This window comes from Marmota marmota, unplaced genomic scaffold, assembly GCF_001458135.2.
Source record: "Marmota marmota marmota unplaced genomic scaffold, marMar, whole genome shotgun sequence".
In the NCBI taxonomy this organism is placed as follows: Eukaryota; Metazoa; Chordata; class Mammalia; order Rodentia; family Sciuridae; genus Marmota; species Marmota marmota.
The window spans coordinates 23,082,309-23,107,697 of NW_026000068.1; the positions used below are offsets into that span (position 1 = coordinate 23,082,309).

The 25,389-nt window shown below is 35.4% G+C and overlaps 2 protein-coding genes and 3 non-coding genes across 6 annotated transcripts in view; all 5 read left to right on the forward strand.

Moving 5' to 3' along the window:
• The first annotated feature begins 7,781 nt into the window (after positions 1–7,781).
• Rabggtb (Rab geranylgeranyltransferase subunit beta) lies at positions 7,782–15,943 on the forward strand. 2 transcript variants are annotated; one of them, XM_015490528.2, is made up of 9 exons: positions 7,782–7,832; positions 9,058–9,165; positions 10,641–10,838; positions 11,267–11,372; positions 12,074–12,126; positions 12,213–12,323; positions 12,777–12,902; positions 14,777–14,926; positions 15,425–15,943. In XM_015490528.2, exons 1-9 carry the CDS (start codon positions 7,830–7,832, stop codon positions 15,563–15,565), a joined length of 996 nt encoding a protein of 331 aa, XP_015346014.1. In that variant the 5' UTR covers positions 7,782–7,829; the 3' UTR covers positions 15,566–15,943. The 2 variants fall into 2 exon arrangements, with proteins under 2 accessions (XP_015346014.1, XP_048670047.1); XM_048814090.1 differs by having other exon boundaries at positions 12,107–12,126.
• On the forward strand, positions 8,813–8,891 carry LOC125620027. The gene has a single exon (XR_007351608.1). It is a non-coding gene; the product is annotated as a small nucleolar RNA SNORD45 (small nucleolar RNA).
• On the forward strand, positions 9,441–9,520 carry LOC125620026. The gene has a single exon (XR_007351607.1). It is a non-coding gene; the product is annotated as a small nucleolar RNA SNORD45 (small nucleolar RNA).
• On the forward strand, positions 10,972–11,042 carry LOC125620028. Its single transcript, XR_007351609.1, has one exon. It is a non-coding gene; the product is annotated as a small nucleolar RNA SNORD45 (small nucleolar RNA).
• Positions 15,944–16,078: 135 nt separating the features above from the next.
• Msh4 (mutS homolog 4) overlaps positions 16,079–25,389 on the forward strand; it is an 87,892-nt gene continuing 78,581 nt past the window's right edge. Inside the window, exons 1-2 of the mRNA XM_015490573.2 lie at positions 16,079–17,006; positions 22,130–22,303. Of these exons, the coding sequence (XP_015346059.2) occupies positions 16,769–17,006; positions 22,130–22,303 (412 nt within the window). The 5' untranslated portion in view covers positions 16,079–16,768. The remainder of the gene's footprint in view (positions 17,007–22,129; positions 22,304–25,389) is intronic.

Consider the following 25,389-nt stretch of genomic DNA (forward strand, 5'->3'; position numbering starts at 1 on the left):
GAGAAGAGGGGAGGGGAGGGGAGGGGAGGGGGGATAGTAGAGGATAGGAAAGGCAGCAGAATACAACAGACACTAGTATGGCAATATGTAAATCAATGGATGTGTAACTGATGTGATTCTGCAATCTGTATACAGGGTAAAAATGGGAGTTCATAACCCAGTTGAATCAAAGTTTGAAATATGATATATCAAGAACTATGTAATGTTTTGAACAACCAACGATAAAAATTTTTAAAAAAATTAAAAAAATAAAGATTTAACCCTGAGAAGATAAAATCAAAAGAGATATCAGATATCACTTGATTAAAATAGGATCATGGATAGCTGAGAAAGACCATTTGGTTAATTTATTTCAAGAGAAAATAAATACTTAAAAAATAAACATACCAAGGGTATGATTATTTATATTATTAATAAGTATTGTTATATTTATTAACAATTATAAAGAACTTTAGCTATTTCCAAATGAGGAAACTTTGTTCCTTTTCTTAAAAATTAAGGATATGACAAAGTCAATATATAGAGCAAAGAAAATTTATTCTGATAAAACTCAAAATCATTATCTGAACAGAAGGTAAAAATAAGCCTTTAACATTGTTGGTGATGGAGTTAATGAGTAAGCCAAAGAAACAAGCTCAGTAAAATTGAGTGAACTTTGCCAAAATTGTAGCACTATCCAATATCTTTCAGAAGTAGGTAATATATACCAAGGCAAATAAAATTCACTTTTCTTAAGTTTTGCACTTCACATTGTCATGTTCCAGAACAAACCAATACTTTAGAACAAAACTCTTTTGCTCCTAAAAATCCAAAACACATGCGTAATTGTATTTCTCTGTCACTATTATTCCCATTGTAGGTACATGACTCTTTTTATACTTTAGTCAGAAAAACTAATGTCCTTTCTTAAATTAAGAAAAATGGTGTGTGTGTTGCTAGGAATTGAATCCAGTGCCTCATGCATGCTAGGTAAATGCTCTACCACTGAGCTATACCCCAGCTTCCAAAGAAACTAATTTCTGTTTCACAGAGAAGGCTAGAAAGTAGATCACTGAGAATTCTCAAGCAAACATTTTAGCAAACCAACAAAGCTCATGAATATAACACGACTTTTATATAACTATAGCCATCTCTCTCCACCTTAAATTGACATTTAAGAAACACTATTAACTTGACCTGAAGATACAACTCCTGAGTATACATATTTAAAAGTATGCTTAGCAATAAATGATTCGCTGTTCTAAGAAACAATAAGCATAATTGATTTGGAGTTAAATCAATCAGTTCAAAATTTCAAATTTCCTAAACATTTTTCTTCAAAATGACATGACTCTAAAATACTGTTGGAATTCTTTTTAAAGAAGAGTTATTAAAATTAGGATTCAATTTAGTAGAATTCAAATATAATATTTTTCAAAATTCTAAACTATGTAGAAATTAGGTTAGTTAATTTGATCAATAAACCAATATAAAAAGTTTAGGAAATTGAGACTAACTAGCGTCTTCATTAACAAACAAAACTAAACATCATTTAAGAAGTACTATTATGTCTAGGATGATACCTCAGTGGTACAGCATGTGCTCAGCATGTGCAAAATCTGAAGCATGTATCATTCTTATCTCAATCCCAACTACCAAACCGTGATGTATAGTACTATATATTTTAGTCTACTTGAGCTGCTATAACAAAAATGGAGGAAAGAAATCTGAAATTATAAAGAAAGTATAGAATTTCTTTTTCCCTACAGTGCTAGGGGTCTTGTACATGTTAGACAAGTTATCTACCATTGAGCTGCATCCTGACTCCAAACCTTTCTCATATCCTGCTCCTCAGCCAACTATTTCATCTCCTTGTAGGTAACTGCTTTTAGCAATCCCATATATCCACAAATATGTATATGTACTTTTCCTTTGCTTTCCTCACAAATAGCATATTGTACAGTTTGGTACCTTTTATGTTTGTTCTCATTTAGTGTGCGTGCGTGTGTATGTGTGTGTGTGTGTATGAGTACATATATACATAGTACATTTTACAGACTAATTATTTATACACACACACACACACACATATATGGGGGGGAGCACACACTTAGAATTAAACCAGGGGCCTCACAACAAATGCTAAGCATGTGCTCTACCACTATGCTACACCCTAAATCCTCTTTTCACTTAGTGTATTTTGAAATATTTCAATAGCAATATGTATAGAACTTCTTTATTCTTTTTTAATAACTGAATAATTAATGTATCATAATTATTTGATCTTTTGATGGTCAATTAAAATATTCATAATTTTTCGCTATTATGAGAACTGCTACTATAAATTTTTGTGTGTGTGTGTTGGTGCTGGGGATTGAACCCAGGGCCTGTGCATGCTAGGCAAGCACTCTACCAACTGAGATATATCCCCAGATATGAATATTCTTACACATAAATCACTTCATACCTTATCTTGGTATCCCTTATCTGTAGGAGAAATACCTAGAAACAGAATTACTGAGTGTGATTACAATAATATATTTCTTATATGTATTTCTATTTTATTCACAATTGTATATCCACAACCTAGACTATGTGGCACATTTTGGGTATCCAGTTCATATTTGTTCAGTGAATGTATAAAGTAGGAAGTGAGGTTTAGTTTTCATTCCTTCATCCAGTATTGACACAATCTGAATAATGCTATGTCTTGGATTTGAGGCATGTATCATTTTTATTTCATGGACTGATTTTCCTAGGACATCTGATCAGTTTCTCTCTCCTCTACTTTCTTCTACTGATGCAGCCACCAGATACCCCCATCAAAAAGATCCCCACCATAATTAAGCTTCTCTAAAGACTTGAACCATAACTAAGCTTCTCTTGTCAGAAAGATTTTTACAAAGAATGTATTCCTTTTATAAAGTATTTCTACAGAGAGCTCATTATGGTTTGAGGCTTCCTCTTTGTTGTAAAGACCAACTTTCTCTTATAAAAGCTAGATCTGCAATCAAGCTTGCTGTTGTGCAAAAGTTATTATTTCTGTTTTCCTTGGTAAAAACTTGTGAAACCTGTCTGATCTAAAACACGGGACAAAGAATAACTGTTATGTAACCTGTCCTGGGTGTAAACCCCCAATGAGTATAAATCTAAAAAAATTTTCAGACCTGGGGTCCAGAAATTTTTAGGCATCAGCCCCTCTGGACTACTGCAGCTTAAACCATCTTCTAAAAAATTCCTTGGGTGTCCACCTCTTCTGTACTACATACCTACCATACTGCCCTCACCCCATTGATTTAGACACCTTTTTTCCAGGATGCTGAGCTTGTCTTTATCATAGAATTTAATCATAGATTACTTACCAACTGTCATTCCCACTAGGATCATTAATGATAGAAACTTTTTTTTTCTTTTGGTACCACAGATTGAACTCAGGGACACTTAACCACTGAGCCACATCCCCAACTCTTTTTACATTTTATTTTGGGACAGGGTCTCGCTAAGTTGTTTAGGGCCTTGCTAAGTTGCTGCCTCAGACTCCCAAGCTGCTGGGGTTGTAGGTGTGCAGCACTATGTCCAGCAGGAACAGTTCTTATTTGAGCTGTTTTCTCTAGTTGAGTGTCAGCTATATAGGGCATTTATTACAAGTATGCATAATGTAGATTTAGGTAATTTGGACCATTTGACCTTTGTCAGAAGCAAATGCAAGTATTCTCCCGAGAAAAACACCTTCTAATAGGAGCTTTCACCCCAAAAATCTCTAAAATAAATAAGGAATCAGTCCCATGGAAAAAAGTAAAAAGAAATTAAAAATAACAGATTCTGGAATCCAAGACTACATATAAGAATGATCAGATACAGCCAGGCATGGTGGGGACACCTGCAATCTCATTGACTCAGGAGGCTGAAGCAGGAAGATTATATGTCTGAGGGCAGCCTCAGCAACTTAGTGTGACACTGTCTCAAAATAAAATAAAAGGGCTGGGGGTATGGCTCAGTGGTAGAGGGCTTCTGGTTCAATCCCCACTACTGGAAAAAAAAAAAAAAAAAACTAGAATGATCAGTTAGACAAAAACTAATGATAAGCCAGAGTGGTGGTGGATGCCTATAATCCCAGTGGCTAAGAAGGTTGAGACAGGAGGACTGTAAGTTTGAGGCCAGCCTGGGCAACTTAGCAATGCCCTAAGCATCTTAGCAACACACTGTCTCAAAAAAATATAAAGGGCTCAGTGGTTAAGCAACCCTGGGCTAAATCCCTAGAACAAAACAAACAAACAACAACAACAACAACAAAACTAATGACAAAAAAGAAAGAACAGGAAATTACAAAAACAGATCTGAAATAATAAGATTGAATCTTTAGAACTGAACAATATAATTATTAAAATTAAAATGTACTGAATTTGTTAGATAGCAAATTAGGCACCAGCTGAAGAGAGACTTAAAGAACTGAAGTAGTGTTTCTCAAATTTTAACATGCATAGAAATTACTTGGGGAAATTGCTAAAATAAAAAACGTGATTGGTAGGTTGAGGGTCCAGCTCTGCCTTTCTAAAAGATCCTGCAATGTTGATGCTATTAGCCCACAGACTGTGTAACAAAAGGACAAAAGAAAATAGACTTGAAGAAATTACCCAAGATAATCATAAAAAACAAAGGCAGAAAATACAATAGGCTAAGAAATAAGAAGCATGGAACAAGAAAGTCTAACATGTTTACTAAAGACCTACAAGTAGAGAATATTGAGAGAAGATCCACCCCTTACATTTTTAGGGCCTAGAATAAGCACAAATGGAGGCCTATACATATGTCTTAATATTTAAAAGTTAAAAAAAAAGTTAATAAACTCTTAAACTATGTTCTGTCCTCCCAGTTTCATAATTATACCTTTATGACAATGCAGAAAGCCAGGATCAAATTTAGACTACTTGGGCTTCTAAGAATCCTGTGCTAAAAAATTCAAAAGAATAAAGCAATGCCTCTTAGGGCCTGTCCCTCACCTTGTCTTGGGTTTTGTACCAATGAATGTAGACATTTCAGCCTATATATCCAAGCTGTATCCATACACGACTTGGCACAGTGCTTTGACCAACCTGAGGACATGTGGTACACATCCAAGCATATGCTTTACCTTTTAAGAAACCTGCCCACAGAAGGAACCCAGAGAGAATATGGAAGTGGGCTATGAAGCAGCTGGGCAGGGAAATTCAGGAGGTCCTAAAATATGGTCTGGAAATGGGGAAGGAGGCTCTGGGAGGCATACTCAGTTGTCAGAGATAAGTGAATGGCTTGGTTCCAGGGACACCTTGTCAGATGTAGAAGAATGTTGGATGGAGGATGAACAGAGCAGGACCTTCTATAAATGAGGCCCAGACCAGGAATCCAATTTGGGTTTAAGAGTGGCATTGGAAGAGAAAATGTTAGAGAATTTTCAGATCAGATAAAATAATTAACTTGCAAATATATGAAGTTCATCAAATATTTAGTTTAAAAAATCCACAATTAGACACATCTTCATTGAAAATGCATAAAACAGAAGACCAAGAAAAGATCTTCTAAGCAGAAAAGGGAATTCACCCACAAAGTGACAAGTAGAATGACTGGTATCTTCCCAATAGCATTAATGGATTATCTTTTAATTGTTGAGAAAAAAACAACTGTTAACTCAGAATTTTCTAAAAATAGCAACAAACAAAATTATTTGAAGAATCATCCAGGGTGAAAATAAAGGCATTTTCAGATAAACACAACTGGGAGTTTACAATCAGCAGACAATCATTCAAATAAGGAAGATCATTAAAGGAATAAAAAATGACTCCAAAAGGACAGTGTGATATGCAGGAGGAAATAGTTAAGTGAATTGATAAATCTTTGCCCTCATCAGGTGATGATAACAAAATACTATTTTTGAAGTTAAAAAAAACTAAAATACTACAGAACAAGTTAAAAGAAGGGTGATGGGAGCATACTAAGGTTTTTATACTGTTGGGAGGTAGAGTTAGGGTATTAACTTTAAATGTTTTTAAGTGGGCTGTGTTTGTAGCTCAGTGGTAGAGCAGTTGCCTACCATGTGTGAGGCCCTGAGTTCAATCCTCAGCACCACATTAAAATAAATAAATAAATAAAGGTATTGTGTTCATCTACAGTTTTAAAACAAAAGAATTTAAAAAGTGATTTTAAGCATACGATGTAAATTTCAAAGTAGTCACAAAAATGATAGAATTATATAGTCTGTAACTTATAAACCAGAAGACTAGGAAAAAAAATAGAATAAGGAAACAGATTATTAGAACATACATTTTTTTAAAAGGCAAGAAAGGCCAAAACAATAAGCATAGAGTTGAGCATGGAGGCTAATGTCTATCATCCAGTTAGGAGGGAGGTTGAGACAGGTAGAGGCCAAGTTTTAGTCTATCCTGGGCAACTTAATAAGACTGTCTCAAAAAAAAAAAAAAAAAAAAAAAAAGCGGGGGGTGTGTGAGTGTGTGTGTTTGTGTGTGTGTGTGTGTTATGTGTGTGCTGGAGGTGAAGCTCAGTGGTACAGCTTATATGTGAAGGCCTTTGGTTCAATCCCTAATAATGCAAGAAGAAAAAAATAACAGAGTTTAGAAAATGAATAACAAATACAAAGTAAAAAGTTAAATATAAGTCCAAATAAATAGTCACAATACATATAAATGGACTGAAGTTATTGGTTAAAAGTAGACAATAAAAAAATCTGCTACTTTCTATTTATAAGACATTTTCTAAAACATAGGAATACTGAAAGCTTAAAAGGTAAAATTGAAACAAAACTAACAAACAATCCCCTGGAGGTAATTACTAACCAACAGAAAACTAGGAAAATTACATTAATATCTAACAGAGGAGGCTTTTTGAGATAAAATACATTGTTGGAAACAGAAATAGTCCTTACCTAATGATAAAGGCTCAATTCACCAAACGAATCACCAAACAAGTTTAGATGCATTTAGCAAAGCAGTTCTAAATTATAAATGGGAAAATCAACAGAATGATAGGGAAAAATAATGAAGCTCATCATCATAGTTTGTCTCAATTATTGAGAGTTCATGTGTATCAGCATATCAGGAATACTTCTGCAATCCTAACTTAAAGAAATCAATTTTATTTTCTAAAGGATGCTTAAGTGTGACCAGCTTTGGTGGCGCAAGCCTGTAATCCCAGCGATTTAGGAGGTCAGGCAGGAGGATCGCAAGTTCAAAGCCAGCCTCTGCTCATTGGCAAAGACCTTGTCTCCCCCCACCTACACCCCGCAAAATTAAGAGGGTGGAATGTAGGTCAGTGGTCAAGTGACCTTGAGTACCCCCAAAACAAAACAAAAACCTTTAGCGTGGAAGACAACACACGAGAGAAAAAAAAATCCGAATTCTGTAGAAATCTCAATTTCTTTTTGGAAATAGTATCTAAGTATTTTAATTACTAAGCATTTCCTCAAGAATCGGGGAGCAGAAGGCAATACAGGAATGGACACTTAACTACGTGCAAGCGGGCATTCTAATTAACTGCCATTACACATCTTTTAAGCACTTAAAGAACAAATAGTTTCTTAACAGGGTTCAGATATTTCAACGTTACTTAAAACTGCTTCATATAAATGGAACTGATCTTAGGACGGAGAAAGATGAGCCAAAAACTTAAGGCGCAGGCAATGAGGACACCTATGAGAAACCAGTGGGGTCCTAGAGCAGCCAGGGAATTGCTCCGTCCTTCAGGCGGGCATATGGGCAGCTATGTCGGGTGTGGTGGGGGCCTCAAGGAAGCTACTGCGCAGGCGCGCGAATCGTAAGTCTACGCCGGAGGGGGTAGGTTCTTTCTTTTCGTTCTCAGACATGGTGAGTGTGGATGGTTTTTACCGGGCTCCTCAGAGTGGTCAGAAAAATAATATGTACTGTTGAGCAGTTAGTTGCTATAGGTTATCTGTCTAGTATTAGAGAATGTTTAGGTTAAGACGCGGGCCTTGGGAACTTTCTGAGGGCTCAGGTTGAAGTATTACTCAGCGTTTTCTGCAAATTTCGCAGGCGCAATTGCCGCTTCTAATTTTATGTAGGCTTCATCCTTTTGGGCGGGCCTCTTTTGGGTTGAGCGGCCGCGTTTCTTGGTTCCTCTAAAAAAAGCCTCACTGATGGCTGACTTTCCCTCCGTGTTTATTGATTTCTGTGTACATACACACATTTTTCCGTGCTTTTTGTAATTAGTTTTGGGTTCGAGTAAGTTTTAGAAATCATTAGCGATGAGGCTTTCCAATTTTTTTTTTCTTTTCCCTGGTCCTGGGGTTTGAATCGTGGCCTTCGAGCATGCTACGCAAGCAAGTCCTTTCTAATTTTATTTTGAGACACGAGTGGAAAAAATTGCCCAGACTCCCTTGTGCTTGAAATCCTTATGCTTCACCCTCTTGGATAGCTGGAAATCTCCTAAATTTTAAATGGAATCCAAAGGAAATTTGCTACTCAATTTTATTTTGGGTCATTTCCGTGGCATACTTCTGGTAACAACAGTTCAGTCTTAGTCACTAAGGTGTAGATATATGAAAAAACTAATAACTACATTATTTGGGGATTGTTGGAAATACTCGGATTGAGCTTAACAGTGGTAAAGGAGTTAATGGGATTGCATACTTCATTATTGAAATGGTTTATGAGAGTAGAGGGTGCTTTGAAACATGAGTTTGATTAAACGGGAGTGCAAATTATTTTCCACCCAGACATTAAAAAAAAATTGCGTCTTTCTGCCACGTGTTAAGTTTTCCCCATTTGGTAAGCTTTTACTTAACTGAGTGAAAGACAGGAACAATAAATGCAAGTGGTAATTTTTGGGTCAATGATGAGCTGGCATGTATTCTGAATCAAAAGTTGATTATTAATACTTTAGCTCTAGAATTACTCTGAGACCTGAATAATACCTGAATTTGACTGGTTGTTTAAAAAGTTACTTTTACAACAGATACCTGAGATTTTTTTAACTGGAAAATTTTCAGTGAGAAAATTCAGGTGTAAATTGGATGTATGCTAAGGGGCAGAGTAAACATTGATGAGATTGCTGCTTTTTTATTTTTGAAAGGGCACACCACAGAAGGATGTTATCATCAAGTCTGATGCACCTGTCACCCTTTTACTGGAGAAACATGCAGATTATATTGCATCCTATGGCTCAAAGAAAGATGACTATGTATGTATGAATTTTTATGTTCAAGAGTTTTAAAGAAGTCTGACATATCTAAGTAATATAGCAGTATTTATGTCTTGTTAAAGTGGTATCCTCCTCTATGCAGAGGACTGAAGATTTGCCCTTAAAGTTTAATATGTGTCGCTTGTATATGAGTTTGGTGGTTTGGCAGAATCAACATGATCTTACCCATAAGTAGAGACTTTGCCAGACAAAGAAGATAAGAGTATAAGGTTAAAAAATAGGCTTCTATTTTTGTAATTGAGGTATACATTCAAGGTCAATGATGTATTGGCATGTATTACCTGAATTTACTGCTGATGTGTAATACTTAGCTCTAGAATTACACTGAGACCTTGAGAAAATTTTGCCTCAATTTTTTTGTTTTTTTGTAACAGGGATTGAAGGGGGGGGGGGCGTGCTTAATCACTGAGCCACATCCCCAGTCCTTTTTTAAAAAATATTTTATTAGAGATAGGATCTCATTAATTTGCTTAGTGCCTCTAAGTTGCTGAGGCTGGCTTTGAACTTCCAATCCTCCTGCCTCAGCCTCCCAAGCCCCTGGGATTATAGGTGTGCGCCACCAGGCCCAGCATTACCTCAAGCTTTTAAACAATAATTTAAGTAGATTACCTGGCTCCATGAGAATATTAGCAAGAAGTAGTGAACAGTTTGGCTATAGTATCTGAGCAGCTAGTTTTCTGCCATCTTGGGAAACAAACATCTGATATTAACTTTCGCTCCTAAGTTTTAGGTTTTTAACCCTGTAGTTTCATATTTCTTAATAGGATCATGAACTTAAGTCAGAACTTCAATTTCCCCAGTATGACTTTAAGAGGCTTTTTAATGAATTGTCTCCTTTTTAATGAATTGTCTCCTTTGAACCCTGGATTTGGTTTGGCAGCAAACTAAGATCCTCATCTGATTTATAGTCTCTAAAATAATGCATTGTTGAGTGCAGCAAATTTTTGTTTGGGGCTGGGGTTATAGCCAAGTGGTAGAGTGCTTGCCTAGCACATATGAGGCATTGGGTTCTATCCTCAGCATCACGTATAAATAAAATGAAGGTATTGTGTCCATCTATAACTAAAAATACTTTAAAAAAAATTGTTTCTGGAATCCATACTAATTTTTAAGTCTTCTTGATTATCTACTACTTGAGTTGGGCATCTATCTGCACATCTACTTTCTGTGTTTTTAGGTCATTTTTGTAAATTCATAGATAATAGATTTTGTGCCACATTCACATTAAAAGAATGGATGTCTGATAAGTGGTATAGGTACTTTGAAAGAAACACTGAACTTTACTGATATAAACAGATCTTTTTTTGTTGTTTTTTAAAGCTCTGGTTTGCCCTTAAATTTTCAAACAGGGGAATTAATCCTGGTTAATCCAGTTTATAAGCCAGCTATTAGTGTTAAATCTCTTTAACCTGTCATAAATTCAAACTGACACATTTAAGAAATTGTTGTTTTAGGAATACTGTATGTCTGAGTATTTGAGAATGAGTGGTATCTACTGGGGTCTGACAGTAATGGATCTCATGGGACAACTTGATCGGATGAATAGAGAAGAGATTCTGACGTTTATTAAGTCATGCCAACATGAGTGTGGTGGAATAAGTGCAAGCATTGGACATGATCCTCATCTTTTGTATACTCTTAGTGCTGTCCAGGTAAATGTTTCAGATTCAATAGTCTTGATAATGTATTCTCTTTTCTCAAGAGTCAAGAATTGAAACTGTACTAGGAAGATGATTAGTATGTTAATGTTAAAAAAGTCTTGTTCTGTTTAAGTCATTCCCACAAGGTCAGTGATGTGGTGGCATGTATTATCTGAATGCAAAGTGATGTGAATTCTAAAATTACACTGAGACCTTGAGGGTAAAATTTTTTCCTTCAGTATATGTAACATTGAAAATAATGAGAATTTAATATTGAAGTCTATTTATACTTAAGTTGATATATTTAATAACAGGATAGTTTGCATGTTTTGAGAAAGGTTCATATAGACAAAGGACATGATTGTTTGACATCTTAGAAAGTAACTGCAAAAGAACACACTTGAAAGGTTACTTACCAGATTCATTTATCTTTCTTACAGATTCTTACTCTTTATGATAGTATTAATGTTATTGATGTAAATAAGGTTGTGGAATATGTTCAAAGTCTACAGAAAGAAGATGGTTCTTTTGCTGGAGATATTTGGGGTAATGTCAGATTTTGTCCATACTACCATAAATTGAATATCAATATATCCTGGTCTTGGTAGTAATCAGTTTATAAGGAGATTAAGTTTTTCATCTTTTCAGGTCCCAGTAAGCAGCTGGTCTAACTGGAGTTAATGGTCTGGAGGTTCCAGCATGCCCTGTGGTAGTTATATCAGCATACAGGAGCACTGGAACAGAGGGGCCCAATCTAAAAAGATAAGGTAGGTGACATTTTTTTCCCCCAGTATTTGGTGGTTTTGTAAAGTTTTAAAAATTTTTGATGGAAAGAGAACAAAAAAAACAACAAAATTTCTGAATATTTGAATGGGGGGAGGGAATAGTAGTTTATTTGATAAATGTAGATAATCTCTGCTTTAGGGCTGAACACAAGTGCAGACCAGAGAGACCAGCTGCTTCATGGGATATGAAAATCTACTTTTGTAAAATAGGGTAAGTTTATTGCATTTTAGAAATTACTAATCCTTTCAGTTCTATGTAAATAAATTAGGATAATTTGCTCTTATTTGTTAGTTTTTAGTTGTTAGTTTCTTCAGTTTTCTCCTGACTATACAACGTAAAAGTTAAGCTCAAACTTCTGGAAATTTTGAGATATTTGTCTGACATTGTTTTTAATATAACTTGAACTGTTATGATTAGAAGCCTCTGGTAACATATGTTGGTTTAATCCATTTTTGTTTTAGGAGAAATTGATACAAGATTCTCCTTTTGTGCAGTGGCAACTTTGGCTCTGTTGGTAAGATTTGACTATTGATATTGAAATGATTATAGACATTCATGAATATTCTGGAATTTAATAGTTTCTTTTCCTTCTGTGTATAGGGGAAACTTGATGCTATTAATGTTGAAAAGGCAATCGAATTTGTTTTATCCTGTATGAACTTTGATGGTGGATTTGGTTGTCGACCTGGTTCTGAGTCCCATGCTGGACAGGTAATTTATATTGATTATGATTCAGTGTCCATTTTGAAGAGACCATTTGTAGTAAATTTGTTGAATGCAAATGAAGTTAATTTTGATTGTAATGTGGGATATTACATAAGAATTGCTTAGTGCTACATGAGGGGAAAGCATTTTTACAATAGTTTGTCCCATGTATGTACCTTCCTTCTTAGTAGATACCTCTGATTAGGTAGAACATAATTAGATTAAGTCTTCATAATGTTTTTCTGAGTGAGCACATTCTGCCAAGAATATCATATATGTAAATGCTTGTGGAAATGGACTGAAGAAATTTTGACAATATTTATTTATGTCAGGGCAGAATTGGCTCCTAGTAAAAAAGTTAAATACAAAATGGAGTTTAAACAGTTTGAATGATTTTTTTTAATTACTTTTGCTATCAAGAAGTTATTATACACATGTACTTTATGTCTGTAATTTTAGATCTATTGTTGCACAGGATTTCTGGCTATTACTAGTCAGTTGCATCAAGTAAATTCTGATTTACTTGGTTGGTGGCTTTGTGAACGTCAGTTACCTTCAGGAGGACTCAATGGAAGGCCGGAGAAGGTATTGTTTCTTAGATGTGTTCTAACATTACTAATTTTTTAACCCTGAGCAGACACTGCTTCTTTGTCATCACATTTCAATATTGCTATTGATCAATTATGAGCTTTACCTTTGCTGCATTGTAATTTTAAATAATATCCCCCCAAAAATACAGTCCTTGGCAAAACAAAGACCCTTCTAGAAGAAATTCTTAATGACCCTGATATCTGTTTTCAGAATTGAGTGTAATCAGTCAGTCACCACTATTCCCCATCCCCCAGTGTAAATATTTATTGTCTTGAGTTTTTAGAAGGACACCCTCCCACCCCATCTGAAGGCCTTGTATTTTTTCAGGCTTTGAAATGAAACCTTTTCCAAACCTTAGTTCAGGGACCTATACCAGGGTATCAGACATGCACTGAAGGGGTGAAATCATATAGCCAAAGGCTTTACTGTGACACATCTTATACATAAGTCTCCATGCCCATATATTTGAAAGCACAATTGATTTTGCCCAGTTTTGAGGTTTGAAAACTTAAATAAGACATTTTTCTGGGAAAACCCAAATTTTGACATTTTTAGAGGTAAGGTTACTGAAATTTTCCTACACATTATGTTCTAAATCTTAAGTGTCTAAGGGCCATACTGAACGCAGATTGAGTGAGTATCCATAATCTGAAATCCAATATGTTCTAAAATCTGAAAGCTTCAGATCTATATGATGCTACAAAGTGTAAAATTCCACACTTAACCTATGTGACAGATTACCACCAAAACGCACACTAAAGTAGTGTATAACATTACTTGTCCATATGTTTAAACTATATATGAAACATGTTTTTGGGTGTTTTTGCAAATATTCCGAAATTTGAAACTGTTCCCAAGCATTTTGGATGTAGGATAGTCAGCCAGTGTTTTGATTTTGCTGGTATGCAGTTTTGTTTGCAGGACAATTTGTCCTATTGCAAATACAGTCATAGAAATAAGAGTCTGGCAGTGTTCCAGTTAAAATTATTGTGGGGTAACATTTGTATTTTATGATTTAAAAACTATTAGGTTATAGTCTAGATTTGACTCATGAACAAATCTAGGAACCATCTCCAGTACTAGTGTAAGACCCCATTAAATGCACATAGTTTTAAGTTATTTATAGTCTCACATCTGAACTTTTGGGAGGTCTTTTCCCCATCTTTCTGAAGGCTTGCTGTGCCTGTGACCCATGAACTAGGGCATGATGGTGCATTTCATTTGACCTGATATATTTTTAAACTTTGCTTTATAAATATTTTTGGATAACATTAATGGCTAGGGAAATACCCACAAGTGATATGTAGATAAGGTCTGATTTTGAATCCTGGGGACCTCATTAAGAAAAATGGGTGGCTGTCAGAGCACCAAGAGCCTGCATATGAGTCTGGAGCAGCCTTTAATGTACATATAAATCCTTATGGGAGTTCATTAAAATGCAAACTGTTGTGGGTAGGATCTGCATTTCTTACACTCAGGTGACCACATTTTCAGGACTTAAGTGTGTAACCACCTGGACCGTACTTGTTAAAAATGCTGTACCTAGGAAAGTGGAAAATGGGTTTTGTGAGCCTTTACTACTAGACTAGGCTTGTTGGTTAAGGTGCTAAGTTAGACATTAATAAAGATATATGTATGCTTCTTCACTGAGAACTGAAACAGCATGGGTACGAGCGAGTGGGTTGGAGATTGGTCATTTCCAGTGATCAGTTTGAAAGAAACATTTCAAACAGTCTGTAACATCTTTGATTTCTCCCTGCATTGTTTTAACAAAATGAGACTTTTATTCACTTACAAATATTTCTAAAAACTTAAGAATATAAGAGGATGAAATGGTGACAATTTTTTGTGCCCTTTTCCCCTTCCAGTTACCAGATGTGTGCTATTCATGGTGGGTATTGGCTTCCCTAAAGATAATTGGAAGACTTCATTGGATTGACAGAGAGAAACTGCGAGCTTTCATTTTGGCATGTCAAGATGAAGAAACTGGAGGATTTGCAGATAGGCCAGGAGACATGGCAAGTATATTTTGAACATGTTTGTATAAGGTTTGGTTTTTGTTTTTAAAATATTAAATGTCCTGGTTCTTGGCATTTATGGTTGTAGAAATGATGGTACATCCAGTGGATGGTCCTAGTGTAGTTTTAAAAGTAGTATATTTTTTTTAATAACTTAAAACGTAGTGAATGATATGGATCCAAGTTTAGAGAAATTTCTAATCACCAGTTCTTTGCCTCTGTATATGACCTGCATTCTCCTTTGAGTCTGTATTCCTTGTTTTACCTCCAAAGTCAGCTTTCTCTTACAGCAGCCTACATTATTCCTTGAATGTTTAATTCTCTTTCCTGATTTTGGAGGCTGGGGACCTCAGTAAAATTTAGTATTATGTTATAAAGGTCAAGAAGTAAACAACAAGTTAGTCTCTTTCAGAAAAATTTTAAGCATAACTGACATTTTTAGTATTTATAACTTTAGAGACATTTTCATTTTGTAATGGTCTCAAATCTTTTTAATAGGTGGATCCTTTTCATACATTATTTGGCATTGCTGGATTGTCACTTTTGGGAGAAGAACAGATTAAACCTGTTAGTCCTGTTTTTTGCATGCCTGAAGAAGTGCTTCGAAGAGTCAATGTTCAGCCTGAACTAGTGAGCTAGATCACATTGTTGATGGAAAAGATCTTCCTAGAGTTTTGCCATCTCAACATTTCTGGTTTTGAACCTAAAAATTACTGCTAATATTTTGTATATTGTTAAATTAATTTTAATAAATTATATGACTATACATATTATAAAATAAAGGCTTGTATTGCATTTTCTTTTAGATTCCTCCTTGAAATGCTGTTATATGTTTTTTGTATAAATGTATCTGTTACTCTTATCCCCATAACAGGAAACATAAAATAATTTAATTTTACTTGATTTCTTTGAATGTGCTCCTGTATTCAAAAACCATAGTTCATGTTAATTGGTTTGTGTCAACAGAATGTTCACTGATGTAAATGGATAAACATAATTAAAAGATGCACAAACTAATTGGCTGTTGAAATTTGGATATGGTTACTCTTTAAGTTCATCCTAATTCCAACTTTGAAAAGGTTTGCAATTTGGACCTGAACTAATTTTTAGCATTTTATGGATCTGAATTGCCTAAGGGATAGTTTGACTTTTATCCCAGTAAGGAAAATTAACAGTTATTTTTTTCAAGACAAAAATGTTCATAACTGTTCGTCCAACCTTAACGGTTTGGGGGGGAGAATAAGAGGTCTTTTCAAGCATGTTTTTGTCATCACCAAGTAATAGTCATTGTAGAGTTCTCAGTTCTACAGCCATTGCATGTGGGTGAATTAGGTTATATCTTTGAGATGCTTAATGCAATTTAGTAGTGTAGTGTATTTAATAGCTTATGCATTAAGATGCTTTTCCTGGTATCCCTAGGAAAATGGTACTATGGTTTTATCTGAAGAGTATAATATTGCAAAGGTGAGCGTTTCTCCCCCCGCCAAAAAACTGCAGTTTAAACTTGTAGTCTTATATGTGTGAAACTGCAATACTTCGAAATTGGTGGTGTTGGGACTGAAATAGCCCGAGATCTCACCCAGTCTTCTTTTGGGTCCCTAACATAACTATGGACACAGCCTTGTGCATGCCATAGCCTTCGTGATGATTTGATTTGAGTACAAGTCTTAATGTGTTGGACACTGGGCGCACCTAGGAACCAATGAAACCCCTGAGGTTGTGGAAAGCGGGCTTCCTGCTCTGCGCAGCGTTCTCCCGCCCTTTTCGGTAGCAACTTCCGCCCTTGCCTCGCGACCAGGCGTCCACAAACGAACTTTCTGAGGCCCGGAGAGGCTTGTGAGAATGTTGAGACCTACTACCCCCGCTTCCGCTTCTGAGGCTTCCCCCTTACCCGGAGGGGTTCACCCGCGGTGTCCCCGAGGTCCCCGCTACGCTTTCGAACTTATGAAGACGCCTCAGAGCCGCCCTTCCGCTCAGGCCTTGGAGTCCTCTACTCCTCCCGGCACTTCAGGAGCCGCGGGGGATCGCAGCTGCAGCAGCAGCCTCCCTCACCAGCCGCCAAGCTCTCTGCCAGCCCCAGGCAAGGAGTGCTTGATGGGGTGAAGGTGCACCCCCTGGGCTAGGCGGCCACCACAGAGGAGGACAACGTGGTTCCTGGGGGGATGCAAAGAGGGTGTCCTGGGAATTGTATGGGTCAGGCCCATTAAAAGGCTGGATGCCTTTTCTCAGGTCTGAATAAGGCTGGAACAACACCCACTATAATGGGTGACAAGTGACAGGTTGTGCATGAATAGTCTCCAGGTCATCAAATGGGACGAAAATAGATTGATTTGAATATTTCATCTGATCCTAGTGAATATGTTTACTATTAAAAACCAAGTCCTTCAGGCTGAGGTTGTGGCCGTTCAGTGGTAGAGTGCTTGCCTAGCATGTGTGAGGCAATGGGTTGAATTTTCAGCACCGCATATAAACAAATAAATGATAAAGATCGATCAATAACTAATAAAAAAAAGTCCTTCAAGTTAAGTTCGACTTATTTAAAAGATAAAGATGACTCGTTAACTGTTATGAGTGAGGAAACACTTCTATACTTAAGTCTTCTATACTTAAGATTAAGCTATCAGGTTATTGAGATAAATACAAAAAGCAAACTAAAAAGCATCAGAATGAAATATTAATTATGATTTTGAGGTATCTATCCATCATTGGAAATTTTAAGAGATAGTCTGAAATAGAAATCTGGAACCAGATCCAAGCTGTGCATTGCAGTTGTATGTGAAAATGATGCTTTTACCGTGAACTGAAAGAGGGTGACAGTATTCTGTCCTTTTCCATCTCTGTGCTATTGCAGACTCTCATAATTCTATGTCTAATTTTATGACATAATTTTATGTCATATCCTTTCTTCTTCCAGGTTTACTTAGAGTACCACTAGAGTTATGTGGAAAATGCAAAATTCTTATATCCCATGCAACTTAAATCAGTGGCTCTGTATCAAAAGGTACAAGGTCGAACTGTTTAAAAGACTGTCCATGGCCATTTTGGATCTGTTTCCAATCTTTATAGCTTTCTCACTGTTGTGACTAAAGGACCCAACCATCACAACTATAGAAGAGAAAGAATTTATTTGAGGGCCCACGGTTTTAGAGGTCTTAGTCCATACAAGGCCAGCTTCATTTCTCAGGACTCAAGGTGAGGCAGGACATCATTGCAAAAGAGTGTGACAGAGAGAAGCAGTTCACATCATGGTGATCTGGAAGCAGAGAGAGACTGTACTCTCCATATACAAAATATATACCCCATAGCCACGCCCTAATTCCCACCTCCTCTAGCCATATCCTACCACTCTAGTTACCACTCAGTTAATCCCTGTCAGACGATTAAATTACTAATTGGAATAAGACTCTTAAAACCCAATCATTTCTCTTCCTTCTTGCATTGTCTCAGCGTCAGCTTTTGGGAGACACCTCACATCCAAACCATAACATCTCCCATCCCTTCTTTTAAAAAATAAATAAATAAATGTATTTTTTAGTTATTGATGGACCTTTATTTTATTCATTTATTTATATGCAGTGCTGAGATTCGAACCCAGTGCCTCACACATGCCCGGCAAGCACTCTACCTGCTTCTTGATATTTACACTGCTTTAGAACAAAACTGAGAATTTTGCAGTTCCTCCAAGGCTATGTTCATATTGTTAGTGGTTTTCCTCTTCGCAAAATACATTGCCATCCATTTATTTTCATCAGTTCTAATAATATCCGCTAATTAAAATTCATATACTTCATTCTAGTTTCTTATTAGGAATATTAAAACTCCAATGCTCACTATAATTCTGCAAAGTAGGGATTTTTGTTGTTGTTATTTAGTTTTGTTTGTACTGGGGATTGAACTCTGGGGAAGCTGAACTACATTCCAATCCTTTTTTAATTTGAGACAAGGTCTCACTAATTGGCTTAGGGCCTCACTAAATTGCTGAGACTAGCCTTGAACTTGGATACTCTTGCCTCAGCCTCCCAAGTCACTTGGATTTTGGGTGTTACCACTGTGCCCAGCCAAAGTAGGTGTTTTGTTCCTCTTTTACAGAAAGAACCAAGACCCAAATAGGTGAGCCAAGGCTCAAATTGTTAGGAGCTGTGAATAAGAAAAACATGCTTTCAAGGAATTTATGGTTCAATAAGGAAGACGGGTTTACAAATCTATACATACACTTTTAAAAGATAACTATATTTGAAGACATTTTGAGATATTTATAAGTAGGTAAACCAAAGTGGGAAAAGAAATTCTATAGAGTAAGTGCAACATGAATTGGTTTTAAAAGTAGGACAAAGAATACCAACTAAAGGGAAGTACAAAAGAAACCAAAGAGCATTCTTGAGAAAGAAAAACATGTGCAAAGGCACAGAAGCAGCAGATAAAACTGCAAATAATTTTGTGTCACTAGAACAGATGAGCTGATGTAGGTAAATTTAAAGTACTACGGGAATTAGATCTGAGAAGCAGATTAGTTTTATTCTCCATGCCAACATCAGGTCTTCTCTGGCTTTGATAATTGAATAGATGGTCATTCTCTTACCTGATATAGGAATTTTTTAGTAGAAACAACTTTTAGAGGGAAGTTGATGAGTTCTATTATGGACATTTTGAGTGTGAAGAGCCTCTGGTATGTCCATATAGCTAGGGCTAAGAAGAGACATTTAGAAGAGATACAGATTTAAAACTTATGTATATTTGGGATCAGAGGAGAGAATATGAAGGAAATACAGCAAAACAGAGGTTAAAAAAAAAGTTGGAGGAAAGCTGAGACAAGTGAACAAGTTTCAAGAAAGGACTCAGAATCTAAAAGTAGCTTGAGAACAAGAAACAGTGGTCTCTGTCTTCAGTCTCTAGTACCTAGTTCCTTCCTTAATTCTTTTAAGCCTGGAAATGCTCATGAAGGGTATTTTGTCAGATTCTATACTTTTTATGATGATACCCCTGAATTATCCACACTGTTGTGGATATTTTCTGAGGAAGATACAGGCTTGAAATGTGCTGATAGGAGTGGAGAGAGTTGGAAATTTTTCTAAGTTTACAATAAACAAAAAGAATTACAGGACTTGGTAATTCTGATTAGCTGTTAGGATTGATAAAAGAGGAATTAAAAGTTACTACTAAGTTTATGACTTGGGTGTCAGGATCCAAGATGGCACAATTGACCATGACTGGAAATAAATATTGGGGGAAAGATAAAAAGCTCTGTTTTGGATTTAAGTTCTGGGAAAATATCTACAGGTTTATGTTCAGAAAGTAGTTAGATACAGTGATCTATACTACATCCTCTGATGGAATTTTCTGTGAGGATTAGTTCAGTGTAGTGGCACATGTCTCTGATCCCAGCAGCTAGGGAAGCTGAAGCAGGAGGATCACAAGTTCAAGGCCCACCTCAGCAAATTAGCAAGTCCCTAAGAAACTTAGTAAGACCCTGTTAGGAGCTGTGAATAAAAAAGATTAAAAAAAGGTCTGGGAATTAGTGCAGTGTGGGGCCCTGGATAAACAGGACTTTAAGTCCAGATGCCCCAGGGTCCTGAACAATTATTGCAGTTTCTCAGTAACTTGGGCATTACCCAGCTCAGATAACAAGGCTGGGCTCCAGGTGTAGTTACACTCACCTGTTTGTTCCTTTGTAATCCTACCCCTTCTGCCTTTTTTGAATAGAATGTTCTAAGAAACAGCATCCCCCTCCCCAAATAAAGGCCCACTTCCAACCATTGGCATATCTGTCTGTCTGTCTGTCTCTCTCTCTCTCTCTCTCTCTCTCTCCCTCAACTTTGTCTTGTCCCCTTCTTGGGGAGCCTGAGGCTGGGAGACAGGGAAGCTGTCCTGAAGCTTATAAAAGGTATTTTGTGTCTGTGTGGTATTTTGCGTCACCCCAAATTCACATGAGTAACTTTAGTTCAGCTGCTTGCACTGGACAGGGGCAGCAGTGCAGTAGTAAAGCACTCTTGGGTTCAATCCAAAAAAAAGAAGAAGAATTTTCTGTGAGGATAGAAATATCCCATATCTATGCTGTCCGTATGGTAACCAGTTGACAAATATCACTTTTCAGCATTTTAAATGTGGTGAGTATGACTGAGGAATTGAATTCCTAATTTTATTTAATTTTTATTTAAATAGCCACATGTGGCTAGTGGCTTCTACACTGAACAGTGCAGGTGAAGTAGTAAGAATGGTTTTTGCATTTTTTAAAAGGTTGAAAAATTTAAAAAGAATATTATTTTATGGCATGTGAAGATTTATGAAATTTAAATTTTAGTATCTAAAATAAAGTTTTATTGAAATACATGCTTATTTACTAGTCTATTATCTATGACTGCTTTCCTACTGTGTCAGAGTTAAATAATGGTGACCATGACTGTATAGTCCACAAAGCCTAAAGTATTTTCAGTCTAGTCCTTTATTAAAAAGCTGATCAAACCTTTGTTTACAGTATAGTAGAGGGATCAGGACTGCATAGGAAGATTTGAGAGTTGTCAGGAAATAGAAGTTAACAGGAACAGATGAGATGCTTACAGAAAATGTATAATGTTGATTTGTGAAAGAAGATTTAAAGACTAGAATTCTGGACTCCAACAGTTAAGAGGAAGACAGAAGAAAATGGATCTGGGAAAGGAAATTAAAAATAGTTTAAAGTGAATCAAGATAAAAAGTTGTCATGGAAATTAAAGGAAAGGAAATAGTAGAAAAGAACTATTTTTTTTAAACCTCCATATTTCAGGACACTATGCTAGGCTGTTTATACTTTGTTTCAGATTACACTGTAAAACAGGTAATTTGTCAATAGATAAATATCTAAAAAAGTAACTGAAGTCAAGTCTGAAACTTATAGTACCTTTTACATGTGAAGAGAGAGTTTCAATGAGGAAGTTAAAGAGGCTTAATATTTACTAAAAAATTAAACATATTAAGTATATTTAAAGAAGGTAATTTATGATTTTAGCAAGAGTAGCCTCAGTGAACTTGTGGAAACAAAAGCCATATTAGCATATTTTAGTACAAGAAGACTTATAAAAAATGTAACTAAATGCCATAAGTTGATATTTTAAAAAAATCATTATGAAGTTTTATAGAAAGTAGACAATGTGAATTATGAGGATTTACACATTGTTACATAATTCTAATCTTTAAGAATTAATACTTTTTTTTTTTTTTCAAATTTAGGTTCACACTTTGGAAACAAAAGATCTCACACACCAAACCCCGTTGCAACAAATTTTGGTACAAGCTCATCTTCTTTACAGGAAACTTATCCTCAAATACTTAAAACTCCATTGTCTGCTGGAAATCCCCAGAAATCAGGTTATAAAAGTTGGACACCACAAATAGGATATTCAGGTAAAATGAGTGCAAGACTAACATTGATGACCTTCTGGCCTTTTGAACCTTTTTTTTTCTTTTTTTTAGTGGTACTGGAGATTGAATCCAGGGGTGTTCTACCACTACCCTATGTCCCCAATCTTTTTAATTGTATTTTGAGACAGTCTCACTAAGTTTCTCAGGTTGGATTCAAATTTAGGAACCTCCTATCTCAGCTACATAAGATTCACCCAGCTTGAATCTTTTATTAGAGTTCTGTAAATTATGGTGACTGAGTTTATTTGAAGTCATCTATTACGGATATGGATGATTGAAAAATAAATGTCAGTTGACCCATATTCATAATTTTTAGCTACATTACTATGGTTACACAGCTTCTGATATTGTTTGTTATTTGCATTTCTATGTAGTTTTATCTATCCTGACAAAAAATTACAAGGAAGAGAGAAAGCTCTGTTACTCCCATGATGTTTATTTAAATCTAAGTTAGTCCTGATAATACTATTGAATGTCTTTTAATATTCAAATTTTACTTTTTATTTAATCTACTTCTTTGGATAAATGGATGAAATAGGTTTTAATGTATAACAGTTCTATAAGGTACATACAAGAAAATTTTTGGTTATAAGATGTTGCCAAGTTGTTTTATAAAGTCTAAAATGATACATAATAATATTTCAAGACAGACTGTATGTGATGTTGTTCCTATAAGATTATGATGGAGCTAAAAATTCCCTATTGCCTAGTATTTTTACAATGTCTTTCTGTGTTTAGATACACAGATACTTACTTTTATGTTATAGTATTCAATACAGTAGCATGCTATATAGATTTAGGACCAATAGTGTATATTATATACTCTAGGTGTCTAGCAGGCTATATCATCTACACTGAGTTAAGTGCACTCTTTGATTTTTGGACAGTGATGGAATTTGCTAATGATGCATTTCTCAGAATATATTCCCATTGTTAAATGGCACATGACTGTTTTCTTCCAATATATACTTTTCTTAACAATGTGAGAGAGTACTCGTCAGCATTCATATTGTTAGATTCTAAATATTTACCAACCTAGCAGTACAATCTATAGTCTCAACTTCCATTTTTTGATACTAATGAGGTTAATTTATTTTTTGCATATTTTTGACCATATATCTTTAATTTTCTTTGAAATGAATGTTTATATCCTTTGATCATTATTCTGTAGGGTTTTTTTTTTAACCTGAATTTTTTAAAAAAATTTTTCAGTCAACAAATCATTTATAAAGGAGCAATCAATCCATAGATTGAGAAAAACATTTGCAATACACTTACTTGTTTACAAAATATACAAAGACTGGAAAACTCAACAATTAGCAAATAATGCAATTAAAAATTAGCAAAATAAACAGGTATTTCATTGAAGAAGATAATCAAATGGCAAATAAACATATGAAAACATACCCAGTATTATTTGTTGTCAGAGAATTTCACATTAAAGCCATAATGGGATGACAAAGAGATTGCCTATGCATATATTGCCTATGCATATTTGAATATTAAAAGACGTGTGTGTGTGTGTGTGTGTGTGTGTATAAATTTTTATTTGCAAAATAAAAAGTGTTAACGGGCTGTGGCTGTGGCTCAATGGTAGAGTGCTTGCCTTGCATGGATGAGACACTGGGTTGGATCCTCAGCACCACATAAAAATAAATAAATAAATAAAGATATCGTGTCCATCTACAGTGTTAATAGACAATAATATACATCTGTTGCTGTGCACCATATGATAAATGAGAGAATGAATATTTGCAATAAAAGCATTCCAACAATCTTCTCTCTGAGTCTGACAGTGGGACCCATTTTATTCAACCCATTTTCCAAAATATTACATCATCAAACCTATCATTTACCCAATTTTCCACTGACCTTCATGTCAGGTGTTCTTTTTTTTCACACTATCAATAATTAATTTAAATATAAATGAACTAGATATTGTACTTGTGTAAAAAGCAAACAATAACTGTATGCTCTATACATGTCACAATTTAAATATCAATACACCAACAGGTTAAAAGCAAAAGAAGGGGAAAATAAGCATGAGAAACTGAAGTAGAGCTATTAATATAAAATAAGTTTCAAGAAAAAGCATTTTCAGAGATAAAGGGGAACATTTCATAACCATAATACAGTAACTTCTTCAAGAAAGTATAACAATCCTAATGTGTCTGTACCTAATAACAAAATTTCAAAATACATGAAGTAAAATTAATAAAACTAGAGAGACAAGTCACAATCATATTTGGAAATTTTTAGCCCTCTCTTTTTGCTGGAAGGAGTAATGATATAGAAGGCTGAACAACATTATCAGCCAATTTGACCTATTTGTTATTTATAGAGAACTATACACAAAAATGACAAGTAGAAAATTAATAAGAATGGATTGTATTCTATCATAAAATAAGCTTTGAGAAATTTTAAAAATATGAAATCATACAAGCTGTGTTTCCTGCCTAATTTATTACATTAGAAATCAATAACCTTAAGATATATAGAACCCCACCCCCCGATCTCAACTACTTTAAATTTAAACAGCATTTATAAATAAATATCACACAAATCAAAGAAGAAAGCACAAGAAAGGTAAATTAAAAGTGCTTTTTATCACTAAGTGATAAAAAAATATCAGAATTTCTGGGATGAAATAGTACTCAGAGGAACAAAGTATTTATATCAGAAAGAAGCTAGATTAACAAATTATTTTCAAAATTACATAGAAGGAAGGAAAAAGTAAGAGTAGGAGCAGAAATATGTGAAATAGAAAAGAAATAATACAGCTTAAAGTTGATAAAAATCTAACAAGTCTAATCAAGAAGAAAATATCAGGAAAGGGATGCCGCAGTCTGGCTGGGCACAATCAGGAGCCACTTGTCAAAAGAAACTAACTTTATTTTTAGAACCACACACGCCAAACAAAACAGCCTCTCAGGAAAAATCCTCAGAGCCTCAACTGCCACCACCGGCTTTCCACAAGCCTCTCTCTCCCACACAAGCCTCTCCCTACCTCCCACAATCCTCCTGCTCTTGAGGCCGATTGGCTGGGTCACGTGGGCGGAGCCAAAAAA